The sequence below is a fragment of the Perca fluviatilis genome, chromosome 16 (assembly GCF_010015445.1).
Source record: "Perca fluviatilis chromosome 16, GENO_Pfluv_1.0, whole genome shotgun sequence".
Classification (NCBI taxonomy): Eukaryota; Metazoa; Chordata; class Actinopteri; order Perciformes; family Percidae; genus Perca; species Perca fluviatilis.
The window spans coordinates 9,015,095-9,028,683 of record NC_053127.1 but is presented as its reverse complement, the minus strand read 5'-3'; the positions used below and the strand labels follow the sequence as shown (position 1 = coordinate 9,028,683).

Genomic DNA, 13,589 nt, shown 5'->3' with positions numbered 1-13,589 from the left:
ATCCATATCCACGGACTATTCTTCTTCTTTCTTTGTTTGCTAAATTGCATAAATTTAATGTCGTGTTTTACTTTTCAGTAACGTGGAAGACAAACAACAAAACCCCATGGTTCAGCTTTTCTATGGTACCTTTGTGACAGAAAGAAGACACGAGGGTATGAGTTTTGTATGAGTTTTTTTCACGCTGACAATCAATATGAATTCTGCTCTCAATCACTCACATCTGTGTGACTCTGCTTAGGTAAGACTTTGTGTAATATCGAGCAGTTTGGCCAGTACCCCCTGCAAGTCAACGGCTTCAACAACCTGGACGAATGCCTAGAAGGTGCCATGGTTGAGAAGGAGATTGAGTCACTACATTCAGATCACAGCGTCACATCTGGCCGTGAGGTAAAGAATTTCATCAACGGACTAGCAATAACACTTCTATGTATGTATGTATGTATGCTTTGCTAAGACTTTTTCTCTTGGTTGCAGAGATGGTTCAAAAAGTTACCACCAGTCTTGACATTTGAACTGTCCAGGTTTGAATTCAACACTCAGCTCGGTCGTCCTGAAAAGATACACAAGAAACTGGAGTTCTCACAAATCATTTACATGGACAGGTGAGCAACAATCATAGATGTGCAAGTTCATTTAGTTTCTCCATTTCCAACAGGGAAAGAGAAGCTTCTACAGTAGGCCTGGGGATAACTTTAAAGGACACATGTCTGCAGGAGTTTCTCACAAACGTTTGCATCCAGAGCACTCAGGGTACTCCAAATGTTTAGGGGTGGGGGGCAAAAGAAATCGAAAATCGTATGTATCGTCTTTTTTTTTTTTTTTTTTTTGCAACGGTTTTTTAAAATTGATTCCTTTCCCTAGAATCAATATTTTTTCTTTATTTTTTTACCAATGATTCAACTAAATATTTTCTGTTCATACAGTACCGCTGACGGCGACTACATTGTATACGTTTCCGGCAAAACCGAGCGAAAGCAGAAAATACGTGTTATGTAGTTCTTTATAAATTTAATAAATGTCTGACATCTTGGAAAACAATTGTTTTTTTTAGAACTGTCTCATGATATATTGTCTCTACAAGTGTATTATTCAACTTTTGTTTTTTGGAAAAGAAAATCGCTATACTCAAAGCTATCGAATAGCAATACTTCTAGAATTGCAATAAATGAAAATCGCAATACAAATCGAATCAGCACCCATGTATCGAATCGGGACAAGAGCCGATCGTCCCAGCCCTACAAATGTAGAAAGGAAGAAAAAATCGACGCTGTTTTATGTTTATTTAAATGTTTTCACAAATGTTACCCACATGTACTGGTTTTCTGTGTACAGATATCTTCACAAAAACATAGAACATACCCATGAGAGGAGAGGAGAAGTGAAAAAACTCAAGGAGCAACTTTCAGCCCTCCAACAGAAACTTGAGTGGTAAGTTGTGTCTTAAAGCTGAGACACTTCTCCACTTTATGGGAACAAATTGTGTGCTTATTGTGTCCTGTCCTTATTCACAGCTACAAAAACTACGGCTCGGGACCTACCAAGTACCCTCTGGCTGATATGCTGCAGTTTGTGCTGGAGTTTGCTACCACCAAGCCTACAAGTGTTTCCCCAGCTGAAGATCTGAGACCAGCTTCTCCGACTCCTGCCAACCACCCCCTCAGTGAACAAGTCTCCAAAGACAACAGGTAGACTACACCGAGGACCAGAGAACTGTACCAGGCAGTGGCCAGTCATCAAAGACAAAAGAACAATAAGATATTGTCTTCAGACTTTTACTAGCACTAGCCTGGTCCTACCAGACTCTGCCATAACCAATCGCTAACGTTTGGTCGTGTTGTCAGTTTAGCATCGCTAGCGTTCGCCTTAGCCAACTCCTTCACCACTAACTAGCTAGTTAACTAGCTGGAAAATCAAACTTTTCCCAAACCCCCGTGGGGAGGAGGGCTACAACATCACCGCCACCAAAAAAACTCAGCAAAGATTGTTCTTGCTCGGGCTTTAACTTCTGGATATTCGGCAGCGTTGCCACAACGGACCGAATGGCTTCGCTCGCATCTTTCTCCGCCGCCATTACGGAACTACAACTCAAACTAGCGCACGACCTCAACGTCATAGTTCTCAGCCACTCCCTCTGTTCGCTGATTGGACCGCCAAATATTTGGCTGGAGAAAACCCAAGAATATACCCCAAACCCATGCGTAGTACTGAAGGAAAATTTAAATTGAGCGGAAGTACGTAGGAGGGCGGAGCCAGGCTATACTAGCACACCATAAACAGTCAAAAACAGTGAATGGCATGTTAATCGTTGTGGTTGAAGAGAGTAATATTTAGCGGTGTTGAAGTTGATCATTGTATCGATGCATCGTGAAGCGGACGTGGAAGGGAAGTTCATCTATTTGTTTGAATTTGTTGATGAAAACCATGTGTTGCAATATATAATAATATTGAGGAAGTGAGGCATTGTGATGCATCGTGATATCGAATCAATTCGAATCGTTGACAGGATAATCAAAATTGAATCGTGAGACTAGTGAAGATTCACACCCCTAGTCTTATCAGAGATAAAAAAAAGAATACTCAGTGATGACACAGGTTCCTTCTTTACAAAACTTACATTACACCATACTGTTCTTGCAGTACTGAACATATTTGACAGACTTCCAACGTGTCTTTGATGCTTTTCCTAACTCCCCTCAGTGAACCTGAAGACCCAGATTCATCGGAGGGCCTTGTTTCCAGTTGCCAGCGGACCCCCATATACAAGCCCTTCACCCAGTGCAGACACCCCGTTGACTGCCCACCCCACCCAGCCCCACACAGCATCACTGAAGAAGAGCTTCACTTTGTTAAGACCTGCCTACAGCGTTGGAGGACCGAAGTAGAGAACGACATAAATGGTAAGCTTATAATACAGTGTACAAACTTATATTGCTTTTAACACAAGTGTTGTGCTTTAGCTGTCTTAGCATTATGGGCTCTGACCAATGGGTTGAGAAGAGCAGTGAGTGCGATCTAAAATAGTGAAGTTGTGCCCCGTAAAACCAAAAACAATGAGGTGAAATGCACTCAAATGCTGCTGAGAGCTGAGGGGGGCTGTGGAATAGAGTGATAATAACTCTCTGTGGGTTTGTCACTATGAGTGACACGTTATGCATTACACAGTTATTTGATGGTCATTTTTTAATGAAAAAAAATTATTGATTAGACAGGTGGTACACAAAGTGGTCAATCTTGACACTGAAATTGCAGTGAGCTCCTGACTTGCTGCACCAAAATACCTGGTATATTAAATATACAGTAGATAAGTGGTACAAGTGAGAACAAAATCTGAGTGCCCCTTTGGAAAATAGCACTTCTGTGGCACAGAGCTACACACCTGCACGAAGAAAGAGCTCAATAATAATAAATGTGAATTGTTGAGTCATATTCCTCTGAATTGAACCCTGAGCAAAGCAAAGCAGCTTTTATTTATGTAGCAAATTTCATCCACAAGGCAATCCAAAGTGCTTTACATAAAACATTAAAGATCAATTAAAAACAATTAGACATTCATTAAGGGGAATATAAAAACAGCTCAAATAGAATAGGACAGATATGAAGTACAAGAAAAAAAATTACAGTGCCGTGTAAGAAATGAAAAATTATTATTCACATTATTATTATCAAAAAGCAGCATCAAAAAGAAAAGTCTTAAGCCTTGATTTAAAAGGACTAAGAATTGCAGTTTTCTGGGAGTTTGTTCCAGATATGTAGAGCATGAAAACTGAACGCTGCTACACTATGTTTAGTTCTGACTCTGGGGACAGAAAGCAGAGCTGACCCAGATCACTTGAGAGGTCTGGATGGTTTTAATGAGGACTCGAGCAGCAGCGCTCTCAATCAGCTGCAGCTGTCTAATTGATTTTTTTAGCGAGACCTGTAAATAATAGGTAAAAGAATAAAAAACATAACAGATATTGATTTTCCCTTTGCTGTAGGTGCATTGTGTTCATTTCTGTTTTCTCTCTGTTTTTCGGTGTGTGTGTGTGCGTGCGTGTGCATGTGCGTGTGTGTGCGTGTGTGTGTGTGCATGTGTGTGTGTCTGTCTGTCAGAGCTAAAGGCCAGCATTGACAGGCTCACTCAGATGCTGGAGGGCATGTACTCAGACAACAGTCTCTGCCAGGTAAGACTTACAGTACACTCCTAATTGACTCTGACAAGTTAACAGCAATTCAATCAAATGTTTACATCTACCGCTGCAGAAAGTGCATTGGGTTCAGACTGGATGAAACATTATTGATCTCCGTGGAGAAACAGAAAACAAATGTAATGTAAACAAGTCGACAGAATACAAATAAGAACAGACCAGATGATTGGCTGTGGCTCAGGTGGTAGAGTGGTTGTCTACCAATCGGATGGTCAGTGGTTTGATCCCTGACCCCTGCAGTCCCATGTCAAAGTGTCCTTGGGCGAGACCCTAAACCCCGAAATTGCTCCTGATGTGTGAATGTTTGCATGAATGTTTATCTGATGATCACCTTGTATGGCAGCCTCGGCCACCACTGTTTGAATGTGCTGTGTAAAGTGCTTTGAGTAATCCTTAAGACTAGAAAAAAACGCTATACCTGAATGTTATACTGCAATGAGTCACACCTTAGTATTCAGATATTTGATACAAATGTTGTAAGTGTTTTTATACAGCGGGGATTCAATGCTGTCTCCCATTCTACTCTTATTAAGGCACCCTACAGACTCCATGCAGTCCTCGTTCATGAAGGCCAGGCGTCAGCAGGCCATTACTGGGCCTACATCTACGACCATGCCAACCAGCGCTGGATGAAGTACAATGACATAAGCATCACTGAGTCATCATGGGAGGAGCTGGAGCGAGACTCATTCGGGGGCATGACCAACGCCAGTGCCTACTGCCTGATGTACATCGATGACAGGCTACCCCAGCTCATTTCAGGTACAGCTCTGTGTGTGTTTCAGTTATTCAGTTTGATTTGATCAGATTAGATTAACCTTGAATAATACTAGAGGGGATATCGGATTATACTGCATAGATATCTCCATATCAGTGGCTATCAATGCGTTTTTGTCCATCATCACGGACTAGTGTCTAAGTTTTTTTAAAAATCCATCAAAAAGCATTAATAAATAATGTTCTTCTTTGTGAGCAAGAAACAGGATTAAGCGTGTAAGGGAGTTAAAACAACACATAAAAATAAAGACGTTATAAATTATTGAAAACCCACTCTATATAAATGAATATTTACAGTTACTGTTTTTTTACTCTAACCTGATATTGAGAGCGAGGCTATTTCATAATGTTAGAAACTAGAACAGTAAAAGCAGAGACCTCTGTATTAAATTTTAAGTAAATATTTAGTACAGTACAGTTAGTACAGTAGCATACTGAAAAATGCCAGTTTGTATAATTACAATTAACTAATGTTAGAGTCAGTAAGTGGGTTTTATTGTGAAAGTATATTAACTGACACTGCCCTACATCCACTCAGAAGCCACAGATGATGAGACAGGCCAGGTGCTGAATGGCATGGACTCGCTGCCATCCATCCTCAGACGCTACGTCCACGAAGACAACCGCTGGTTCCAGCAGGAGCTCAGTGAATGGGAGGAGCAGTTCTGCCAGACCGCAGCCCCACAGGGAGAGTCTACATCCTCTGCTGAGCCCCCAAACCCCATTCCAGACAATATACACCCAACACCAGTTGAGCCAGCGCCCCAGTCAGGACCATCCACTGAGGAACTGGAGCAGGGAGCTTCTTCAGAGTCACAACCAGGCCCAGAGGCAGAGAAGGATCCTGAGCACGATCCCAGAGAGAAGCCTGAAGGTCTGGAGTGGTGACTAGAGAAAAGGGAATGGGGAAATGTTTTCATAAGCCTTAACAAGCCATTGTGTATTATTTTCTGATAACGGCACGATCATCATCAAGTATAAAAAACGATCTGGGGCAGCACTTTTCAAATTAGAGGCAGCAGATTTATCAACATATCTGTCCTGCTGCCTTCAGATGGCTGCAAGGATTTCAATTAACTGAAGGATAAACTTTTCATACAGTATGAAGCAGCTGTGGGCAACATACACTGTAAGAATTACTTAAATTGATTTACAGTAAATAAGATTTATAAAAGATAAATGCAGACTGCTTTCCTAGCATTCCTACTGTAACCATATGAAATGGTAAGAAAGCCAGAAACAGACGGGTTTCTGAGACGTCTAAGACACAATTTCCTCCAAAATACCAACAACTCGCTGCGCTGCTTCATTTGAATCAACCTCCCACCTGTGCAGCACACACTGAGCACCAAAATACCAGACAGACGAGCATAGTGAATTTGAAAGAAAATATTAAATGATCTTGCGCTGGTTGTTGCGCCGCCACTAAAAAGGGGCCTCCTATCTGTGTATATTCTAGATAGTCTATATCCACGACGTTCCACTTCCAGGATTGCTCTCGTTCTGCCTTAAATTTCGCCGGATGTCACTCTTTTCAGATGTCCGCTACCTTCCGCTTTCTTTGTGTTGTAATTTTAAACTGTAATTTCTCCTCAGATCTCTGCAGGGTAAATCCAGACAGCTAGCTAGACTATCTGTCCAATCGGAGTTATCTCTCGCACGACTAAAACTACTTTTGAACGTACACGTTCCAACAAAACAAGTTCCTTCCCGAGGCTATTTTGCAGCGGCAGTGTGGTCTCCACTCTGCGCTTAGCACCGCCCAAGACGATTGTGATTGGTTTAAAGAAATGCCAATAAACCAGAGCATGTTTCTCTCCCATCCCGGGATGCTGTGTGGACTAGCCAGACCCTCCTCCACAGCGCTGTGGAGGAAGGTCTGGCAATGCGAGACTAATGTCTAGGCAACACTTTTGATTGCATTTCCCCAGACCTCTGTTATGGAATTGTTAAAAAAACTGTAACTTTATTATTACTTTTCATTTTTATTGAGGCCCTATACTAAATGATGAAGTAGCCTTTATACAGTATATCCTGCAAGTAACTACTGAACAGTACTTTTCATCATATTTCATGTGTGTACACTCAAAGCCTCTTTCCTCTCTATTTTTTTTTTTTGACCCCAGAAGAACCAAGAAAGTTAACACCACCACCACAGAGCCCCAGCTGCCAGCCAGACGACACCAGCAGTGAGGCAGTCACTGACACCCCGGGGCCCAGCCAGAGCTCCGCCTCAGCTGAAAAGGAGCTTCAGAGTCAGGTGGGCACGTCTGCGATACCCCGACCACCCGCTCCCCCCTCGTTAGAATATGGGTCAGAAATTCTAGACCACAAAAATAAAGTGAGTTCATCTGGGTCAAGGATCTTGTTTCTCCACTTAGCATAGCCATGGAGATCCAGGCTTTATGTCAGGCGGGGTGAAGAGAATGCACAGATAAACTAAAAGTTAGGAGAAATCACTGCTATCAACTCATTTGCTATAGTGCCAAGTTTCTGTCTTCCCCATGAGGTATTCTGGGGCTGAAGCTACCCCAAAATGTTCCTAAGCCCCCCTAAATATTAATAAGAACAACAATAACAATTTGATTTATCCTCATTGATATTTAGACGCAACAAATGATATATATAGCTACAAAAAAATAGGCGAAAAGCCGTCTCGTTGCATTGGTGTGAACTGGCAGCTTTCAGAGCGTCGCAGACCGGCGCTATGCAAGTAACTGGAGGATTCATCTCGTCTCGTCGCTATTCTTTGGTCTGAACTCGCTATGCACCCTCCCCCCCACACATACACACACGTTAACGGTGAAAGGAAGATTGATTACACGTAGTGATACAGAGTGAAATTCTAAGTTGTTTTTAATGACTTGCTTACCTTTAGCTACGTTTTCTTGAGGTAAAGGAAAGGGGATATTTTGGTTTGCTGTGGAAAACTATAGTCTAGCTAGAGTGAACGAGCAAAATACAAGAAATGGTTAACTTAGCAAGCTAATCACAACTCTTTATTCATTGCCTTACATTCTTATCTTGATAAGTGTAGGTGCATTTATATATGGAGGCAGACTATGCAAAGCCCTAAACAGAATAAGTGGCTATAGATAGTGGATGGATAGAAGGTATAGTTATGTGCCTTTTGTTAAATCTTTCTGTCAGACTCCTGGCCCTGCAGCAGAGCTTAGTAACCCGGCACCATCTGACCCCTATGTGGAGAAGGACGACACACAGGTGGCAGGCCTCGGCCCTCAAGCTGAAGGCGAGTCAGAGGCTTCCAGAGAAGCTCCTGAACATGAAGCAAAGCTGGAGGATGAGCAGCAGCAGCAGGAGGTCCCGGCCAGACCGCGACAGACTGAGAACGAGGTCTCGGAGGTGGAGATCCCCAACGTGGGCCGGATCATGGTGAGAGCTGATGCTGATGGATACAATGAAGAGGTAAGCACGTCTCACAATGTGATGTGAACTCAGTAGCTTATACCCCATAGCAAAGTTAGTTAAACCTAAGTTACTGCCTCCAAATATAAATTAAAATGGGGGAAATTTGAGGATAAATGTATTGCATTAAAGGAGTAAAATACATAGCTGCAAGATATATTAACAGATCTGATTTTTATGACACCATCAGATTGATAAATAGTTAATCAGTTCAAAATGTAGCCAACTTTGTCCTCCAGTTTTTCTGAGCTTGACCACTGAATCACAGCATTTATAATGAAAGCTTATGTGTGGGATTTAGTTCTTCCTAGTGCTCATACACTGCTTTTTGGGACACATTTAAGCTGTTTTGCAGTTTACTTACTTTACTTTAAGGATGTTTCCCACATTTGACACAACCACCACCAGTCTGATTTGAGCAGAAATCATACATTTGCAACATCTCAGTATGTGGGAATGGGATGCAGCCCTCAGCCCTAATTCTCAGCGGTTTGCTGCCCAGGTGATGTTATAATCTCTTGTTTCTTCTTATTTCCTAGATGATGCTGACTCCAGCTATGCAGGGTGTCATTCTAGCCATAGCCAAGGCCAGACAAACCTTCGATAAGGAAGGCCCTGAGGCTGGCCTCATCAAGGTATGGTTCTCACGCCTCCACAGTTCATAAAACAATGAAATAATCAGTACGTTTTCTGGAATCGTTTTGCCAGCCAACATGAAATATTTACATTGCTACATTAAACTGCTTCTTTCAAATATAGGAGCAACATTTTCTCTCACTATGTAAATGGATTTTAATGTGCCCTGTCTGTATGTGATATGATGTGTTTTAATGTACCCTTTTTCATCACAGATTTTGCACATGCAAACAAAAAGACACATTTCTGCTTTATTTGCACACAAAAACGTAGATGATAAAGTATTTTCTTTTGTATTCTATTCATCTCTTCCCCACATATTTATTAGAACTAAAACATAAACACAAAAACACCCAAATGTAATGATGGACCTGTTGGCTACAAGTTAATTCATTCATCAGCATGCAACATATACTGTATACTGTAACTATTGGCAGTGTTAATTATTAGAGGATCAGAAGCATCCCAAACATTTTCTTCTATTAATGATAAAGAACAGATTATTTTGTAAACTATTCCAAATATAAGGTCAAAGTCAATAACAAGACGAGCATTTTAACCTTGTCTTTTGACTCATAAAATCCAATAATCCCCACATTTTAATGAGAACAAAGAAAATACTTCAATACTAGAAAATATTACAAATTGTGTTCCAGTGTCTAAGTTAAAAAAAAATCCATTTGCTCTCCTCACATGAGGAGATACTTGGGTTGATACTTGAAGGCAAAAGTCAAATAATTTACTTTAACTATACATTACTTTTTTCTATGTATTGTTGATGAGATTTTCAACTTTAGTAACCCATTATGAATGCAAGAAGAAGAAAGCAAGCATTATCACTTAACCTCTGTAATATACAGTACTGTTGTGTGAGTCATTCTGAGTTCAGTCACTATGAGGTTGCATTAAAAAGAAAAACATGATATCTGGCACTTTTACATGTTGCCAACTACCAGCATTGGCTTATTTAGATATGATTTAAACAGATAAGTTTCCCGTTGTTCCCTCAGGCCTTCCACGAGGAGTATTCCCGCTTGTATGAGCTCTCCAAGGAGGAGACCACACCCCAGGAGGACGCTCGTCTGCAGCACGCTCTGGTCTACTTCTTCCAGAACAAGGCACCCAATCGCATTATTGAGAGGACGCTGCTGGAGCAGTTTACCGACCGCAACCTGAGCTTCGATGAGAGGTACACACAGATAACAGACAAATGGCTCTTTGATGAATCTCAGACATTAGTCTTTTACATCGGTTTTTAAAAGATAAAAACATGAATACAAATAAGCTATTGTCACAATCTAGGATGAAACTGACATTATAAAAGAAAATGGATCACAAACCCCAAGATCAAGGATAAACCTCTGTTGAACATTATATGGACATTATAATACATTATAATAAAACAAGTTGTGAGGAATTAGGGGTCAGAAAAGAGAGATTTGAAAGGGTTCTGTTGGGTCGGTTGTTTATGTACAATGTGTACACATAGCAAAAGTGAGTAACTAAGTTGGATGGAAAGAAGGCTTTTCTCAGAGCAGCAGCAGCTCGTAGAATACAGTAGACCAGGGGTCTTCAATGTTTTTTAAGCCAAGACCCCTTAACTGAAAGAGAGATGGAGCAAGGACCCCCTATTACATATATTTTATAAAATTAAGTTTAAATCTGGCCTAGAATAACATGTAGGGCAGCCTGAAGCCTTTACACATACACCTTTTTTGCATAGAATACTAAGCTATTCAAATAGCTTAATAATTGTTGCCATGGTTTTATAAATCATGTTTTAATGTTAAACATACATGTGGCATGGCCTTAGTGATTACCTTGACTAGAGACCAGTATGCCTATCATCAGTGGGGATTTATATTTGCTAATAATATGTTGGATTCATGTTAAGACTTTTTACATTTAAAAAAACCCAACATACAACATAACAATATTAACAATATTTGGAGGCCCCCCCCCCTGCATTGACTCTGAGGACCCCCTAGGGGTCCCAGACCCCCTGTTTAAGATCCCTGCAGTAGACCATACAGCTAGTGCCCATTATATAGCTATATAAAGGGCACTACATACAGCATGCCTGTTACGCCATCTAGTGTCCAGAGCAGAGACCTGCAGCACGGTGTGAATGTTCCTGTATCAATCCTGTTGAAAATTAAAAGCATTACTTATGTCCTTTCTGTGCACGCAGAGCCATCAGTATCATGAGGGAAGCCCGAACCAAGCTGCGCCTCATCAAGCCAGAGGACATGGATATGGATGAGTACTTGGTGGGCTGCCTTTTCTGACTTATTTTCAGGGACGCAGTGCTCATGTGTTGGAGGTTAACTGGTCCCATCTTTGTAATAATTTCACTGGGAATTAATCTATCTCTGCTGCCTTATTTGTTTGCTTTAAGTTCAGGAACAATATACCAATCATCAATATGTAGTTTATATATGTAATGTTGAGACAGATAGACAAGCCACCTTGTTGTATGGCAGTGAACTGAGATAAATTTGGTGGGATAGGCATCACTTAGTATTACTACTAATAAAACTTTATGGCTGTTACACAAAACCCACTAGAAAGCACCAGAAGCTGATCTGGGGTCCAGCAACAATTTCTATTAACAGTGGGACAAAATGGTAAAGCTTGTAACGATAGATAGATAGATAGATAGATAGATAGATAGATAGATAGATATAGATAGATAGATAGATAGATAGATAGATAGATAGATAGATAGATAGATAGATAGATAGATAGATAGATAGATAGATAGATAGATAGATAGATAGATAGATAGATAGATAGATAGAAATAATAATAAAATAAATAAATACTACATTTAATAGTAGCATTAACACACAGCTTTATTAGTTGTCTCTGCTATGTGGAAGAGTTTTTGATTGTGGCGAGTGTATTTGGGTCTGCATGGTTGGAATGCCAGCAGGGTGCATGTAAACCGGATGGCATTTGGTCACATTGGACTGAGAACTGTGTAGACCCTAGCATGAAATGACAGTTGGAGTGATGGGGACACTGTTTTAAACTGTTTCTTATTACAAGAATATAAAGTTAACATCAGACCTTATTACAATGATAAGTGGGATCCAAACAGCAAATGACGTTCCCGTTGGTTGTCCTGTGTGCTTTTTCACAGCAGTGGCATGACGACTACAGGCTGTTCAGAACCGTGTTTGTCTACCTGCTGACTGGACTGGAGCACTACCAGCATGGGAAGTAGGTGTCACCACTACACCGCCTCGCCAGCATGTGTCGAATCACTGTTACAATAATCATCACTGCACATACAACATAGAGAAGAAGACATAGCATAGCTACTAATGTTCTTACACATTTTTACACTGCGCGTCACACAATCTCTAAATACAAGAGGGCTAAGAAAATCAAGCACCAGAATATAACAATATAAGTAAAAACATATATACACAATATGTAACAAGTAAACAGGATCGCAGGAAAATCTATTTTAGGGTTAATGAAGTTCAGCTGGTCCAGTAACGAAGAAAATGCATCTTTTATTAGTGACATTGTTTAAAAAGAAAAGCAGCAGTTACATTTTGTAGTGCATTTGTAAATACTTTGACTTCATTGCAACATACTTCCACGTGCATATCATTCTGACTGGATTAAACATCTGTGTTAAAAAATAAGGATGATTGGTTTACATACCAATAAAGGCCAAAAGTGTTATGGCAGTTTTTTGTAGAGAATTACATGGTGGCTGTTGTCTGCCGTGTGTGTGTGTGTGTGTGTGTGTGTGTGTGTGTGTGTGTGTGTGTGTGTGTGTGTGTGTGTGTGTGTGTGTGTGTGTGTGTGTGTGTGTGTGCGCGGCAGGATGCGGGAGGCACTGATATTCCTGGCTCATGCGTACGAGACTAACCTCACCCTGCTGAAGAACGGAGAGAAACGTGGCATGGACAAGTCTCTTATCGCTGTTTACAGGAGGAAATGCCTCACTGTGAGTAAAGCCGCTCTTGCAGTCAGTGCGTGTGTGACTACAGTACATCATTAAAGGTGCAATATGTAATATTGTATGTAATACTGGCAGCTAGCGGTTAAAATAGTTACTGCACTACCAATTCAAAATACTGGAGAGTCGTTTCCCCCGCCCCCTCCTGCCCAGACTCGAAGTTCACGGGGGTTGCCAGGCGGAGACCGTAGCATTCACAACAATGTTGCTAGACGCTTTTCTCACATAGCCAGACATTACTCCACAGCACAGCAGAGTAGCTAACGTTAGATGCTAGTCTCACATAGCCAGACATTACTCCACAGCACAGCAGAGTAGCTAACGTTAGATGCTAGTCTCACATAGCCAGACATTACTCCACAGCACAGCGGAGTAGCTAACGTTAGATGCTAGTCTCACATAGCCAGACATTACTCCACAGCACAGCAGAGTAGCTAACGTTAGATGCTAGTCTCACATAGCCAGACATTACTCCACAGCACAGCAGAGTAGCTAACGTTAGATGCTAGTCTCACATTGCCAGACATTACTCCACAGCACAGCGGAGTAGCTAACGTTATATGCCGGCTATATTGACAGTC

At 41.1% G+C, this 13,589-nt stretch overlaps 1 protein-coding gene across 3 annotated transcripts in view; it reads left to right on the top strand.

The window, feature by feature from the left end:
* The window catches only part of usp28 (ubiquitin specific peptidase 28), a 34,247-nt gene that overhangs the window by 15,248 nt on the left and 5,410 nt on the right, over nt 1–13,589 (top strand). For 2 of the 3 annotated variants that reach the window (XM_039778270.1, XM_039778269.1), the window contains exons 9-24: nt 79–155; nt 242–390; nt 478–605; nt 1,336–1,431; nt 1,515–1,688; nt 2,701–2,900; nt 4,096–4,166; nt 4,724–4,952; nt 5,506–5,841; nt 7,094–7,227; nt 8,118–8,393; nt 8,933–9,028; nt 10,040–10,218; nt 11,221–11,299; nt 12,175–12,254; nt 12,873–12,996. In XM_039778270.1, coding sequence (XP_039634204.1) covers nt 79–155; nt 242–390; nt 478–605; nt 1,336–1,431; nt 1,515–1,688; nt 2,701–2,900; nt 4,096–4,166; nt 4,724–4,952; nt 5,506–5,841; nt 7,094–7,227; nt 8,118–8,393; nt 8,933–9,028; nt 10,040–10,218; nt 11,221–11,299; nt 12,175–12,254; nt 12,873–12,996 — 2,428 coding nt within the window. The remainder of the gene's footprint in view (nt 1–78; nt 156–241; nt 391–477; nt 606–1,335; nt 1,432–1,514; nt 1,689–2,700; nt 2,901–4,095; nt 4,167–4,723; nt 4,953–5,505; nt 5,842–7,093; nt 7,228–8,117; nt 8,394–8,932; nt 9,029–10,039; nt 10,219–11,220; nt 11,300–12,174; nt 12,255–12,872; nt 12,997–13,589) is intronic. The other variant, XM_039778272.1, reaches the window with a different exon arrangement.